General features: G+C 33.2%; 1 protein-coding gene across 1 annotated transcript; it reads left to right on the top strand.

The window, feature by feature from the left end:
* The first annotated feature begins 8051 nt into the window (after nt 1-8051).
* On the top strand, nt 8052-10126 carry LOC107916023 (transcription factor SCREAM2). The gene is made up of 4 exons (XM_016845191.2): nt 8052-8389; nt 8641-8766; nt 8948-9121; nt 9889-10126. The coding sequence occupies exons 1-4, from the start codon at nt 8312-8314 to the stop codon at nt 9973-9975; spliced, it is 465 nt and encodes a 154-aa protein (XP_016700680.1). The 5' UTR covers nt 8052-8311; the 3' UTR covers nt 9976-10126.
* The last annotated feature ends 6443 nt before the right edge of the window (nt 10127-16569 follow it).

Below are 16569 nucleotides of genomic sequence, written 5' to 3'. Positions count from 1 at the left end.
TATGAGGCATACTCAACAAAAATATTTCACGTATGAAATTTCACATCACCTTGTTAACTTTTTTAACGGTACTTTCATCAAATCTTTTTTTTAAAGTAATTTGGAAAAAAGAACAAAGTTTGATGGTCAAAAAAGGCTCAAAAATACAATTATGACCATTTTGACAAAACATGTAAATGTTAGTAGCCAAATTTTTCACTAAGCCTATAAAAAATAATTAGTAAAAATTTAAATTTGAAATTAGAAGAATGAGTAAAACTCTAATAAAAAAATTAAGACATCTTCAAAATAATTAAAAATGCTCTATTTTGGTTAAAATCACATTATATCCTTCCTATTGATATAAGGTTCAACTAGGGATTAGGATAAGGAGAAGCAAAGAGAAGATCATGGTGATGCAGAGGGAGTCGATTCATCTAAAGAGGTCGAGAGCCGGAGCAAAGACAAGAGGATAGGTTGATCAAGAAGATAATTGCTCCGAGTGATTTTAAGGTGCTAAAAGATAATCCTTCTTCATCTATCTTCAAGGTATTTATAGGAGACGTCTTTTTGTCCATTAGGATGACGTGGTGGGATATATATTCATTCCTGCTAAATGCATAAAATATAATCATGACCGTATATCATGGGTCTCTATCAGTACGAAGTTACTATGCCTAAATAGACCCCTTATTGTCTTGGAAGTGTGTTCACATATAATTGTGGGTGGATGCCTTCTTCCAAGTTGAGGGGGTGGTTGAGAACAAGTGGCTTATGAAAGCACTACTTCAAAAGGAGGCAACACTTGGGTCAACAATGTGTGTAGTATTAACACGTGTTTTGAGTGGTGGAGGGATATAACACTTTCCTTTGTCAAAAGTAAGTTATTTAAATGGCTAAAACTTATCAAGTAAAACTACTAAGACGTGTTGAAAAATTAATACTCTTATTAAACATAAGTGTATGTTGTGACTTAAAAATTATATAATTTTATTTTGATTGAAAATATAGTATTTTTTAATTCAATTTCAAATCATGTTAGAATAAATAATGAAATAATAATAAATTTATTAGGCCTCTCTGGTAACAATTTTTTAAGCTTTAACTTATAACCATAGCAACGGTTAGCATAAAAATTAATTATTATAAGTATTGAATTGAATAATTAATTTAATAAACTAACCCACTCATAAATAATAAATAATTCAATAATTGACTTACTTAGACATGATTAACATAGTAAGACTTGAATTTGAAATTTTAAAGTTATCATAAACATTAACTTTATCGTTAAATCAAAAGTTCATTAATTAACAGAGAACAATTAATTTAATTAAGTTTATAACTTAAATGAAAATTACTTTCAACATTACTATGATTATGAGTAAATCAATTAAATTTACTACTTTAGCATAAAATTAAGTAATTATCAAAATAATTTGACTTAAATTTTTTTTTTGGAATAAAGCTGATATTCATTAAAAACGAGCGCATGGCTCAAGACAACGACTAACAATCATCCAGTCAACAACGCAGCAAAACCAAAAAGCAGAAAAATAGACCGTCAAAGATGAAAACAAATGGCCACAAAACCAAAGCTAAAACAACAAGAAAGACCCAAAAGAATACCAACAGAAAATTTTCGATAGAACGACCAACATGTAGAACTCCAAAAGTCAGAAAAGGAGGAGCTTTGGAAAAACAACCAATGAGATTCTGAGAACCTTCTCCAAGCTTCAAAGCCCACAACAAAATCAGCAACGATGGAACCACTCATAGCGATCCGACTCCACCACCTCAATAACAGATGAGGGTGCCTCTTCAACCCAGAAACATGGCAATTTCTGATTCCGGCCAACCATCGCCAACTCATGAGCCGCCTTATTTGCCTCCCTGGGAACAAAAATGTAAGTAACATCTTCAAAAGATACAGCTAAAACCCGAATGTGCTAAGAAATAGGATTGAGAATAGATTTATCAACAATATTTGAGTTTAATTTCTTGATAATAGTAAGAGAATCACCCTCTAGGATAACCTTCCTAAAACCAATATCCAAAGCAAAATAAAGAGCCCTCTCACAAGCTCTCGCCTCAGCCACAAAAGCATCTGCTACATCCAACAGCGGGTACGTACATGCACCCATAATCTGACCCTCGAAATCCCTGGCTAACACAACTGAGATAGAAAAATTAGTGTTACTCACAAAAGAGGCATCAAAATTTAGCTTAATAACCCCAGGCTTAGGAGGTCTCCACAAAAAATTTCTTTTCATAACAAGGGACAGACCTTTAGTTTTATAGAAACTTGAGTCTTGGACATAGCTCTGTATAAAACCCACAATTTCATGGAACTCAAATTTTAGGCCTTCATTAACCTGCTTATTTCTTTTATACCATAGGGCCCACAAAGAGATAGCATTGAGTTTCTTAGAATTCATATCCATTGCAAGAAAAGCACTTACAAAGTTTGTTTTTCCATCCGAGGTATAAATGCTAAAATCCAGAGAAAGTTGCAAATGAAACCAGAGCTGCCGCAGGATACTACAATACCATAATAAATGGTGTGAATCCTCCGATTCCGTCTTGCACAAGGGACACACAGAATCAACACGCAGTCTCCTTTGAACCAAATTCAAAAAATGAGGCACATAATTCTTAAGGAGGTGCCAAAGATCAATTTTTATCTTGGCAGGGATCTGGAGATCCTAAATTGATGTAAAAATGTTTTTGTAATTCTCAATTGTAACTGTTTGTTGGATCACATTTGTAAGCAAAGACCTATACCCACTCTTCATTGAGTATTCCCCGGATGTATCATGCCGCCAAACGACCATATCTGAAGACCCACGCCCAACAAGAGGGATGTTGAGGATCCACTGAGCTTGTTCATCATCAAAAAGTCTATAAATCACCTCCTTTTTCCAGGTACCAGACTTTTCATTTAAAAGTTGATCCACAGTGGTCCAATTAATATCCATAAAATGAACTAACAGATGACCATTTCCAGGACTCGGTACCCAGGGATCATTCCAGATATTCACTTTCGCCCCATTGCCTATCCGCCACAGAAGACCATCATCAAACATATCCCTGGCACTACAAATGCTCCTCTAGGTAAAGGAAGGGTAAAACCCCACTTTAGCTGAAAAATATCAGACGATGGAAAATAACGAGCTTTAAACACTTTCGAAAGGAGACAATCAGGCTGAGTAAAAATTCTCCAAACTTGCTTGGCTAAAAGGGCTTTGTTAAACAAACAAAGATCACAGAAACCCATTCCACCATAGGCCTTCGGTAAACAAAGGCACTCCACGTACTCCAGTGGATTCCTTTAGATGTCTTATTATTGGCCCACCAAAACTTATTCAATATTTCTTCAAGTTGATGACAAACGGTTTTAGGTAACGTAAAACATTACATAATATAGACCGGAAGAGCTTGAAGAACTGCCTTAATAAACACTTCTTTCCCACCCATCGAAAGATACCTAAAACTCCATAACACAATGCGCTTCCGAAAATGATCCGTAAATTTTGAAAAGGCCCATCTCTTCTTCCTCCTAACCATCATTGGTAGACCCAAATACTTGTCAGGGTTCGTTGCCCATCTAACACCCAAAATGTCAATGATCGAAGAATGGACCGCCTCACCTATATTCGCCCCAAAAATAGATTAATGACTTTCCCAAGTTAATTTTTTACCCCGAGACCATCTCATACTCCTTTAAGATATTGCGGATAGAGCAGGCATCCTCAACTGAAGCGTCACCAAAATGATGCAATCATCAGCAAACAACAAATGAGTTATTGTGAACTTACTTCTACCAATCTGAGCTCCGTTTAGCTCATTTTTAATCTTAGCCTCCCTCAACAGACAAGAAAGCCCTTCCGCGCAAAGGAGAAAAAGATAGGGACTAAGAGGATCCCCTTGCCTTAAGCCTCTAGACGGAATAAAACTCTCACTAACATCACCATTAATGCCCACTGTATAAGTGACTGAACAAACACAACGCATGATAAGAACCAACCAGTCTTGATGAAAGCCCAATCTGGACAATATTCCGGCCAAGAAATCCCATTCCACCCGATCATAAGCTTTGCTAAGATCAAGCTTAAATGCAAAGTTCCCATGTTTACCCTTCTTCTTCGTCTTTAGAGAGTGAATAACCTCATAGGCGATAAGGGTATTATCCGAAATTTGCCTTCCAAGAATAAAAGCACATTGAGCTTTATCAATACAGAAGCCTAGCAAAGGGCTCATACGATCAACGATAACTGTAGCAATGATCTTATAGAGAACATTACATAAGCTAATAGGATAAAATTACGAAAGATCTTTAGGCTTATCGATTTTAGGGATAAGAACGACATGTGTTTTATTAATCTCTCTCATTTCCCTTCTGCCGTTCAAAACCTCTAAACAGAAATTAGAAACCTTAACACCAACAATATGACAAAATCGCTGAAAAAATAGTGCTGGAAAACCATCAGATCTTGGGGCCTTCAATGACGCCATTGACTTAACTGCTAGCCAAATATCATCTTTTGTGAACGGTTGAAGGAGCTTTTCATTCATATTCCTAGAAATCTATTTTTCAACAAGGCCAAGTACCCTATCATCACCTCCCACGTCAGAGGCTGTAAACAGGTTCTTAAAATATTTCACAGCAATTCTCTTCATATCTTCTGTACCCATAACCCACTGACTAGAATCATCTTCCAACCCAAGGATCCGATTGCGATTGTGACGGGCCACAGCCACCCTATGGAAAAAGGAAGAATCCCTATCGTCATACCGAAACCAATTGAGACGGGCATGCTGAGCCCAAAAAACCTCCTCTTTATCTGCTTCAAAATTCAACCCAAGTTGCACCTCCAAGATTTCTCCCAAAATTTTATTTGTTGGATCTTGTTCCAATAGAACAAAAAACCTTTTTTCCAATCTCAAATGATGACCCTTCTGTTCATGAAAACGTGAACGACTCCAATTTTGGAAAAAAATGTCCTAAATACATTAGCTTAGATGGTAGGCTACCATGATGACCAGTCCACCCCCGCTGAACTGCTTCCTTAAAAGAATCATCCAAACACCATTTAGCTTCAAAACGAAAGGGAAAAGTCGAACTATTTTCCTTTTGTCACATCCTACCCATAGTTTTTAGCAATAGTGGACATTGATCGAAAAATGAGTGACTCAAATGTTCTAAAGAAAAATCTAAAAAAAGATGCAACCAATTAAGAGTAGCAACACCTCTGTCCAATCGTTCCCGTAAGTTTGTAGAAGAAAATCGCCCCCGTTCCCAAGTAAACCATCTACCAGTATAACCGACACCATAAAGTAAACAATCCTCCAAAGCAGATCAAAACTCAGCCATTTGACGTGCCGACTTAAGACGACCTCCTTTTTTCTCAAACGAGCTTAAGATTTCGTTGAAATCGCCAATCACCAACCAAGGCATAGACTGATCATGCCTTAAACTACAAAGAAGATCCCAAGAAGCCCATCTATAACGTTCATCAAGACTGCTATAAAAGCCCATAAGCCTCCATGCAACTCCATTATTAGGGTCATGAATTATCGCATCCACATGATAGGATGAATAACTTCTAATCGAAACCAGGTCATTACCATTCCAACCCAACGACAAGCCACCCTTCGAACCCCCCGCCCCAATGTCTATCCCATTATAATAACCACACTTCAAACGCACCATCTCCATCCTTTTCGAACTAAGAAACAAAATACGGGGATTCAAGGCTCTTAATTTATTACGGAGCCTATTCACTGTCGAGGTCTCCCCAAACCACGGACTTTAAATTTTTATTTTTATTAAGAATCAAAGAAGTTTTGGTCTCCCTAAAAGAGTTTTAATTTAGATAATATCATTGTTGTTGCAATAATTTGAAGGAAATAAGTTCAAATGTATTTAAGCGGTTAATGTATTTTATTTCAAGGATTGGGAGGTGATAAATAGTCTATACATTTTATAAAGTCACTAAGCATATGGAGACTAATTGGACTCTGTGCTTGAATGGTATTAATATGAGTTCGAATGCATTTAAGTTCACGATAACTTTTATTTCAAGGATTTAGAGATTATAAATAACGTATACATTTTATGAAATCCCTAAGCAACTATAATGGAGATAAAAAAACTAAACCACGAAACCCGAAAATAAATAACCCAAAAATAAATAACCCTTAAAACGTAAACACAAAATTCTCCAAAAGTGCTATGAGTTTTAATCTTTAATAAGTGTATTTTCTAAGGTTGTAAAAGAGTTTATTTATAGGCTAAATTTGTAGGTGAAATAATAATAAAATAATCTAGACTAATTAAAGTTCGACTGCAACAAATAAACAAAATTTAACTGGGAGATAATCACTCAAATTTGACAGAAATATGAGGCATACTCAACAAAAATATTCCACGTATGAAATTCCATATCACTTCGTTAACTTTTTTAACGGTACTTTCATCAAATTTGTTAAAAAAAAAGGTTGATGACCAAAAAAAAGCTCAAAAATACAATTAGGGCGATTTTGACAAAACATGTAAACATTAGTGGCCAAATTTGTCATTAAGCCTATAAAAAATAATTAGTAAAAATTTAAATTTAAAATTAGAATAATGAGTAAAACTCTAATAAAAAATTAAGACATCTTCAAATTAATTAAAAATGCTATTTTGGTTAAAATTACATTATATCCTTCCTATTGATATAAGGTTCAACTAGGGATTAGGATAAGGCAAAGCAAAGAGAAGATCATGGTGATGCAAAGGAAGTCGGTTCATCTAAAAAGGTCGAGAGCCGGAGCAAAGACAAGAGGACAGGTTGATTAAGAAGATAATTGCTCTGAGTGATTTTAAGGTGCTAAAAGATAATCCCTTCTTCATCTATCTTCAGGGTATTTATAGGGGACGTCTTTTTGTCCATTAGGATGACGTGGTGGGATTTATATTCATTCATGCTAAATGCATAAAATATATTCACGACCGTATATCATGGGATTTATATCAGTACGAAGTTGTTATACCTAAATAGACCCCTTATTGTCTTGAAAGTGCGTTCACATATAGTTGTGGGTGGATGCCTTCTTCCAAGTTGGGGGGACGGTTGAGATTAAGTGGCTTGCGAAAGCATTGCTTCAAAAGGAGGCAACGCTTGGGTCAACAATGTGTCTAATATTGACACGTGTCTAAATGGTGGAGGGGTATAACACTTTCCTTTGTTGAAAGTAAGTTATTTAAATGGCTAAAAATTATCAAGTAAAACTACTAAGAAGTGTTGTAAAAATGATACTCTTATTAAACATAAGTGTATATCGTGACTTAAAATTTATATAATTTTATTTTGATTGAAAAAATAGTTTTGTTTAATTCAATTTCAAATGATGTTAGAGTAAATAATGAAATAATAATAAATTTATTAGGCCTCTCTGGTAACAATTTTTTCAGCTCTAACTAACAATCATACCAACAGTTAGCATAAAAATTAATTATTATAAGTATTGAATTGAATAAGTAATTTAATAAACTAACCCACTTAGAAATAATTTAATAATTAACTTACTTGAATTTGAAATTTTAAAGTCATCGTAAACTTAACTTTGTCATTAAATCAAATCTCATTAATTAACAAAGAACAATTGACTTAATTAAGTTTGTAACTAAAATGAAAATTACTTTCAACATTACTATGATTATGACTATGATTATGAGAAAATCAATTAAATTTACTACTTTAGCATAAAACTAAGTAATTATCAAAATGATTTGACTTTAAATTTTCATTTTTATTGAGAATCAAAGAAGTTTTGGTCTCACTACTAGAGTTCTAATTTAGTTACTATCGGTTTATTGCAATAATTTGAAGGAATATTTTAAGGATTAAGAGGTGATGAGTAGTCTATATATTTTATAAAGTCACAAAACACTATGAAAACTATTTAGACTCTGTGCTTGAATGATATTAATATGAGTTTGTATGCATTTAAGCCCGTGATAACTTTTATTTCAAAGATTTGAAAATTATAAATAACGTATAGATTTTATGAAATCCCTAAGCAACTAACCTCTGTGCTTGAACACCATGGATGATATCTAACAGTACTTGTATCCTTGTAAATGAAGGAGGTCATATCAGTAAATTGGGTTGAAGTGGGGGGAATGGAGGTCCTCCTCATGGAGGAAACAAACAACTATATTATGTAGCTGTGGGATTAAACTACTTCTTTAAATACCCTTGCAAATTAATCCTCGCTGTGAAAAAGAAAGGGTCAAAGGTTTTTGCAAATAAAGTTGATATTCTAAATATTAAAGCCAGGAATCATGTCTTCTAGAGATCGAAAGAAAGCATCTGTCTATCGGAAACTGCAACGCCTTCGCTCTGTTGTCAATTCTACTGCTGTAATTTTGGCCTACAACTCTTTTTAACTTTTATGGATGATAATCCTACCTTTTCACTTCGTGCTTTGTTTTCTTTTTCATTTCTATTCTATCTTAACGATCACACTATTGAGTGGTTGAGTTTCTTATGATGTTATATTAGTTAAAAGTGTATGCTGAATCGAAAAAATTCCATCATATTATAGTCCATGAGGTTAATAGAGTGGATGGCATGAGTGATTTAGTTTCATTTTGTATTTGTTTTCTTGCAGGTAAATAAAACCTCAATCATTGTGGACGCATCGAGATACATAGAAGAGTTGAAAGAAAAGGTGGAAGTGCTGGACCAAGAAACTGGAACTTCAGGAATTTCAACTTCCCAGAATCCTCTGCCTATGGTGAATCTATTCATCTATTATTTCCTTTTTGACATAAACATTTTAACTGCTACATTTGTTTCCTATTTAGGAAGCAAGTAAAAAACCCAAAAGGGCAGCCTCTAATTTTTATATTGATTTTCTTTCAAAAATAAAAAATAAAAAATTTAAATTGATTTTAAGTTTTTCATTTGGTTTTCAGCAAGTTGCTGTGGAAGCCCTAGAGAAAGGTTTCCTTATTAATGTGTTTTTGGAAAAGAATTGCCCTGGTTTGCTTGTTTCCATATTGGAAATCTTTGAAGAGCTTGGCCTTGACGTGCTCGACGCTAGGGTTTCTTGCCAAGAGAATTTCCAACTTGAAGCCATTGGAGGAGAAGTAAGAATACATACTTGCATACATACATATAAATATAAAACTTTTCTAGTGATTGATCTTTGAGATCGGTGTTTATTAAAAACTAAGGATATTGATGTCAATTAGATACTAAACACTAATTCTTTATTACACCACTTGTGATTCAATCAACATAGATCATACTTGCAGCAGGGGCCAACCCCAAATGGAAATTTACTTTTTAACCCTTTTATAAATATACATAAATTGTATTTTTATCCTCCCAAAATAAAAAATTTTTTATTTAATCTTTTCAAAAATAATGAAATCATGAATTAATATACGATAAAATTATATTTTAATTGCTTAAAAATTTATAATGCAATTTTGAAAGGATTCGCATGAGCTCTTGTATATTATTTTTTGGGAATGTAACTCACTGTTTTATTTTCACACCCACAGTTATTTCATAGATGTGTTGTCTTGTATTATAGGCCTATACATCTTCATTCTCTTCCCATCGGCTTTCTGATTTTATGTTCTTTAATTAAAAATGTTTTTTAAAAAATCAACTATCGACGACCATGAAAGAAGGAACTTCTTGAATGGTAAATGGGTTTTAAGTTTTAACCACACATTTTTGGATTTTTTCCCCCTTTATTGTACTGTCACTATAATGAATGGTACTAACTAGCTTTGTATCTGTCTTACTTGGATATTCTATAAAGCTAATGGAATTTCCATTGATTGAATGCTAATGCAATTTTGATTTTTAATTTCTTCGTAATGCTGAATTGTTTGATTCTCAGAACCAAAGTAATGCTGAAGGCATAGATGCTCAGATGGTGAAACAAGCAGTTATGCAGGCTATCAGTAAATGGAGCGAAAATATATAGCCACCCTGGTTAGGATTCCTAAGGTGTTTTTTTTATTTAGATTAGCTATTCTCTTAGTCGATTATTTTGAGCAGTTGCAATGTAAAGTCTTTATCATTATCAATGGAAGTCTTGTAACTTTTTAAATCTTCTTCAAAAAGTAACTGATCTAAAAATATCGTCCTCGTTAATTTGAATTTTTGTTCTTCTCTAGAAGGAAATTACTGCAAACAAATTAGATTATTTATGCGAAATCTTGGGAAAATTACACATAAAAGCTCTATTTTTTTAAAATTTACCGAAATGAGCCCGGTATTTTATTATTTACCGGAATGGGCCATTTTTCCCGAAATCGCGTCCACGTCAGCGCGATGTTAGGGGATGTGTAAGCAAATCACGTCCACGTCAGCGCGATTACTTACGTGGCAACAAATCGCGTTCACGAAAGCGCGATTTGCTGACGTGGAAGCAATAATTCATGAGCAGATTATGTTTTTTAGCTTGAAAAACTTTGAAAGGCCATAACTTTTGGCTCGGTTGTCCGATTGAGACGATTTTTTTTATTTCGAATAACTTTTCGAGATCTACACGCTGACAAACAGCCGAAGGCGGTTTGTCGTAGTTTTCATCGAAAAAGATCCTTTTTTTCCTCTAAATTTTGATTTTTTCGGTTTAAAATTGAATTTTGAAACATTCAAATCATTATTTTCTTTATTTATTTGAAGTAAACACTGGATTTTTTTTATAAAATTGTTGTATTATTTTTTCTGATTTGACACGTGTATGGAATAGGTCCGATAAATCATTAGAACGTAAGTAATATAATTAAGATAATAACAGTATTTTTATAATATGTCAATTAATTAGTTTAGTTTAGTTGGTTAAGATGCTTGCTCTTTTCCCTTAGTACCTGGTTCAAATCTTGTTGGTAATAATTTTGAATCTTTTTTGTACTTGTTGCATTTATTTTTTAATCAATTAACTCTTCAATATTACATTAATATATATTATTAGTACAATAGTATAGACGGATTGACAATTTGAGCTACAATATTATGAATATTAACTACAATACATAATTTGAGCTACATATTACACTAATACATTAATATGTATTATTAGGGGCAAAATACCAAAAAAGGGGCAAATTACACATAAAAGCCCTATTTTTTTAAAATTTATCGAAATGGGCCCGGTATTTTATTATTTACCAGAATGGGTCATTTTTCTCAAAATCGCGTCCACGTCAGCGCGATGTCAAGAGATGTGTCAGCAAATCGCGTGGACATCAGCGCGTTTTGCTAATGTGTCAGAAAATCGCGTCCTCGTAGGCGCGATTTGTGTCCACGTAAGCAAAGCGCGCTGACGTGGACGCGATTTGCTGACACGTCCCCTGACATCGCGCTGACGTGGACACGATTTTGGAGAAAATGACCCATTCCAGTAAATAATAAAATACCGGGCCCATTTCGGTAAATTTAAAAAAAATAGGGCTTTTTTGATATTTTACCCTGAAATCTTATCTTAAAATCCAATCAAATAAAAGCTTCATACCTACGGAATGATGAAGTCAAGTGGCCACTTTGTATCCTTGAGAATCTTTTCAAGGTTTTCAAAGGAAAATCACACAAATTTGGTATAAATATATTGATTGCTTTATCTATATATAATAGAATTTAAGAATGAGTAGAAAAAAGTGAAAGTGAATTTCTATTTAAGTTTAAAATTAATACTTAATCATTGATAGTAGGTTAGCACAAAAAAAGCAATTTATATTTAATAAACAATAAGATATTCGGTTATATAATTCAAAAATTCTATTTTCAATATATTAAATAAATTTAACTCATAAATTGATATCTAAACTATGCATATTTGCTCAAGTTGATACTTACACTATTTTTGTGAGGAGTGGTACTTAAACTATGTTTCGTTATTCAAAACCAAGTCATTTTTTTTGAACCTATTTTTATTCTTTCATATTTATGCTTTTTCCTTTCTTTTTCTATTTTTATTCTTTCCTTTTTCCGCTTCTCTTTCTCTCTTTGTCAATGCCAAGATCATGAGGGAATTGATCTATCTTACAATAGCCTATTTGGTTCAATCTCGAAAGGGATTTTTAGCTTGAGAAATCTCACCAAGTTACTGCTACTTTCCAATGATTTATCTAGTCTTATTCCGCTAGATCTAGGAAACTGCACCATTTTGTACAAATTCATTACAACTTAAATCTCAACATAGGTTACAAAAAAGAAAAATAAGGAGAACAAGAGAGAAAAGAAAAGGAGAGAAGAGAGTTTTGGTTACAGTTTTCTATCAAATAATTAAAAGTTGTTATAGATCATTATAAATAACAAAAGTAAAACACACCGTATTACTAAACAACTGCCCAAGAACATATACGACACCATTTACCACAACAAACTATTCAAACCATAACAAGTCTTCCCTTGTTAACAAAATCCTTGATCTCCAAGATTAAAAGAAGGGAATTGTTGTTTCAGATCATGAAGACTCTCCTAAGTTGCATCTTCAGAAAAGGAATTGGTTCACTACACCATCACTTTAGTGATAGCTCGATGACCACATTTTCCTAGATGTTTGTCCAAATTTGCTAAATGTTCTTTAACCATTACATCATCAGAACCACAACAGCCAAATTGGCTTGGCATAACCCTCTCCCTACATGCTTCTTCAACTAGGACACGTGAAAAGTAGGATACACCCTTGAACCCTCAAGCAACTGCAACCTATAAGCCACCTTCCCCACTTTAGCCACCACTAGATAGGGACCGAAAGCCTTAGTAGCAAGCTTTTGATTTCCCCTTCTCCTAACTATATGTTGTCAACATGGTGTAATTTTAAAAACAATATATCTCCTATTGAAAACTCCCTCTCGCTCCTCTTCTTGTTAACCATATGCTTTCATTCTATCCTTGGCTCTATGTAGGTAAAATTTGAGCATCTTCAAGGTTGCCTCCCTTTCTTGTAAAACTTCTGTCAATTGTTGCCACCATGGAAAGCCCTACTAAGTAAGGAGAGTCCAATAGTGGAGGTTGGCCATACAAGGCCTCGTAAGAGGTAGTACGAATGGATGAGTGAAAAGTATCATTGTACCACCACTCAACAATGGGAAGCCAACAAAACCAATCACCAGGCCTCTCTCCTGTAATGCATCTCAAGTACCCTTCCAAGCATTTGTTAAGAACTTTAGTTTGGCCATCTAATTAGAGATGATAAGTTGTTGAAAACATAACCTTGGATTCTAGTTTCCTAAACAACTACCAAATAGTGCTAACAAACACTTTGTCCCTATATAAGATAATAGCATCAGATACATCATGCAACTTAAACACGTGATTCAAGTATTCCTGAGCAACAGTTAAGGTAGTATAGGGATGAGAAAGGCTTACGAAGTGTACATACTTAGTCTGTAACAGCTCATTTTTTAGTGGTGTCAGAAACAGTGATTTCGAGATTACAATTCTAACGTGTCAGCCCGTAAATATTAATTATATAATATTTACGAGGTCATTAGTGTCGTATTAAAATTTGGTTTAAAATTTTTAACGTTTGATAGGTTAATTAAAGATAAATGACTATATTATAAAAAATGCAAAAGTCTATTGTTATTAGTATTTTAGTGCCAATTAGGTGTTTAAGTAAAACAAGATGGTTTAATATGGCAATTAAGCCATTTCTTATTTAGTCCACGGTAAGTAGATAAAAATTTGATTGAAAACGTGTTAGTTAATGGCAATTTTATAATTATATTAAAAGATGAAACAAATGAAAATGCAAGAAATTTGTATCATCTTCTTCATTTTGGAGTGAAACCGAAACACCATTGTTTAGAGAGGAAAAAGTTTTGCCTTTTCTCATCTCTTTGTATGTAGGTCCATTTCTCACTAGGTTTTAATGAATTTTATATTTTCGAAATCGTTTTAGCTTAATCTAATTAATCCGGGATAATTTGTAAAACTATTAAAAGTTTTGAAAGATCCATTAATGAGTTTAATATGTTTTTTGAAGTTGAGTGATAGATTATTAAGCTTGGTTGTTAATAAAGTTATTTTGTAAAGTAAATTTGTATAGTTTTGAGTTTAGAGATTTAATACATAAAATGTAAAATTGGAAGAATTTTATTGAAAAAAAATTCAGAATTTAGGGGCGGTTTATATAGGGTTGAATGTTCGGCAAAAATGGGTATATGAGGTAATTGGGAAATTTGGCTTGTTTTAATATTAAAGATTAAATTGAATTAAATGTAAAAGTTTGGGGTAAATGTGAAAATTTATAAATAGGAAATAAATTTTACTAAATTGAATGCTATATGAGATCAAATCTAATAAATTGAAATAAAATATTTTATAGATCAAGAATAAGTAGATAACTGAGGAAAAGGGAAAGTTGCTAAATAGTTCCTAAATTTTGCTAATTGTACATTTTGGCCCTGATAAGTTGATTCGGTTTATTTTGATATATATATATTACAATATGACTTGAATAAGAATTTAGTTGTTGGTTGTTAAATTAAATATTTCGATGTTGAATTATGAATGGAGATAATAAATTGTTAGACCTTGGTTTAACGGTAATATCTCCTGAGTCAATGAACGTAGGATAGAGTATAATTAGCATGTCAATAGGTTATAGTGTGAGCGGTGCGGGGATTGATTTGAGATGAGACGATAATTCCTGACCTGTGATATTACACTTAATATACCGGAGTCCAGCATTTTTTGTGGCTATCGCGATATATTACAGTGATTCTGGCGTGTTACCGGGGGCGGATGTAAAACCTTTGGGCTTGGCACTTAGTGCCCAGGCATTTTTTTCGGAGGGATGTTAGCATATGGGCTATGCACTTGGTGTCGAGGCGTGTTATCAGTTGGATTGGCTCGTTTGAGCATTTGGCATGTTTTAGATGGATAATTGTATACTCATATCCATATATCGTTCATCGTGCAATGTTCCTTATGTTGAATGTCTTGCTATTAAATTGTTGAAAGATTATTCACGAATCTCCTGATAGCATTGTGGCTTGATAGTGAATGATCTCGTACTTATTTATGTATAAACTCACTTGTTGTGGATTGTGGTTGACAAGAAACTGTGACTTTTAATCTTGTTATTAGAATTGTTATGTTTAATTCGGTAAGCTTTATATCATTTTAACCATTGAACTAAGTTCTAGTAAAGCTTACTCATGTTCTTTTATATTCCTTATAGATAATGTTTTGTGGAGTCGGACGTTCGAATCAACTTGAAGATCACACTATCCAAGCACATATTGGTAGATTTTGATACGTTATTTTGGGTTATATGGCATGTAATAGGTGTTTTTGTATATGTTTAGATACTTATTACAAATGTAATGTTTTAAGCTTGGTATAAGCTTACTTGTATATGTGCCTTTAATCTTGGTGTAAATATGTTCATATAAAGTTGTTTTGGTCATGTGATATAAACCTTATTTAAGTTCTTGAATCATGGTATGAATGAATATGAATGATAAGAAGAAATGATAAGTTTGGCATGAGTTTTATATATGAACTTATGAATTTAAATGAAAATTAGTTGATGTGTCAAGTGAATTAAGACTGATAATTGAATTGTGGTGTCAATGAAGACATATTGGTTAAGCACTTAGGTTGATTGTTTTGTCATGTTTTAGGCTTGTTTAAATGTATTTTTAAAGTATGGAAATGGTTGATTTTGATTTGGCTTGGAACCTAAGTGTTGGATGAAAATTTGTCTTGTTTTAAAAGCTTTTTAAGGTGCACACGACTTCGGCTGTTCCACATGACCGTGTGACACATAGGCCTAGTCATACGGCCATATATCTTATTAATTTTTAGGTGTAGGTTTTTTCACACTGTCATAGTTAGTTACACGGTTTGGCCAAACGGGCGTATGGGGAAGCCACATGGCCATGTGTGAAGCCACACAGCCTAGGCTATTCCACACGGCTTGGCCATAAAGCTATGTGACCCCAATTTCCAAAATTTTCAAATTTTTGCATATTTTTCTGTTTTGATTCAAATTAGTCCTAGATTGTTCTCAAACTATTTTTAGGGCACCGTAAGCTCGATTTAAGGCCCGTAAGTGTAATTTTACCCTAATTTTTATAAGCTATTAAATGTTATCATTTATTTTATATTTTTGTTTCTGTTTGATGATAAATGTCCTAGTCTGTACTGTAACGCTCCGTAACCCCAATCCAATGACGAAGACAGGTTAAGTAAAAAATTAAACTAAAGTTGAAAACACAAGGTAAAAGCAAGAGTTTAAACAATTTAATCTATATGACATAAATGTTTTAAATTAATCTTATTTCTTAACTTAGAATTATTAAAACTATTCATGATGTTACAGATAATTCCATGGCAACTTGGTTCTTTGTTAACCAATTCAGTCATGCTTATTAAATTATTAAACCTTTCTAGCATATGTCTATGTTAAATTAATTAAATAATTTTCATAAGTAGTCATAATATATAGTGAAGTAACAATATATTTCTATACTGAAACAAATTTAATCACATCAATCTTTAGGTTATGCAAGGCAATAATATCGGTTAATACTATTACTCATTTAATCTAATTTATCCT

The sequence above is a fragment of the Gossypium hirsutum genome, chromosome D10, assembly GCF_007990345.1.
Source record: "Gossypium hirsutum isolate 1008001.06 chromosome D10, Gossypium_hirsutum_v2.1, whole genome shotgun sequence".
NCBI classification, from domain to species: domain Eukaryota; kingdom Viridiplantae; phylum Streptophyta; class Magnoliopsida; order Malvales; family Malvaceae; genus Gossypium; species Gossypium hirsutum.
This window is presented reverse-complemented; position numbering and strand designations above follow the sequence as displayed.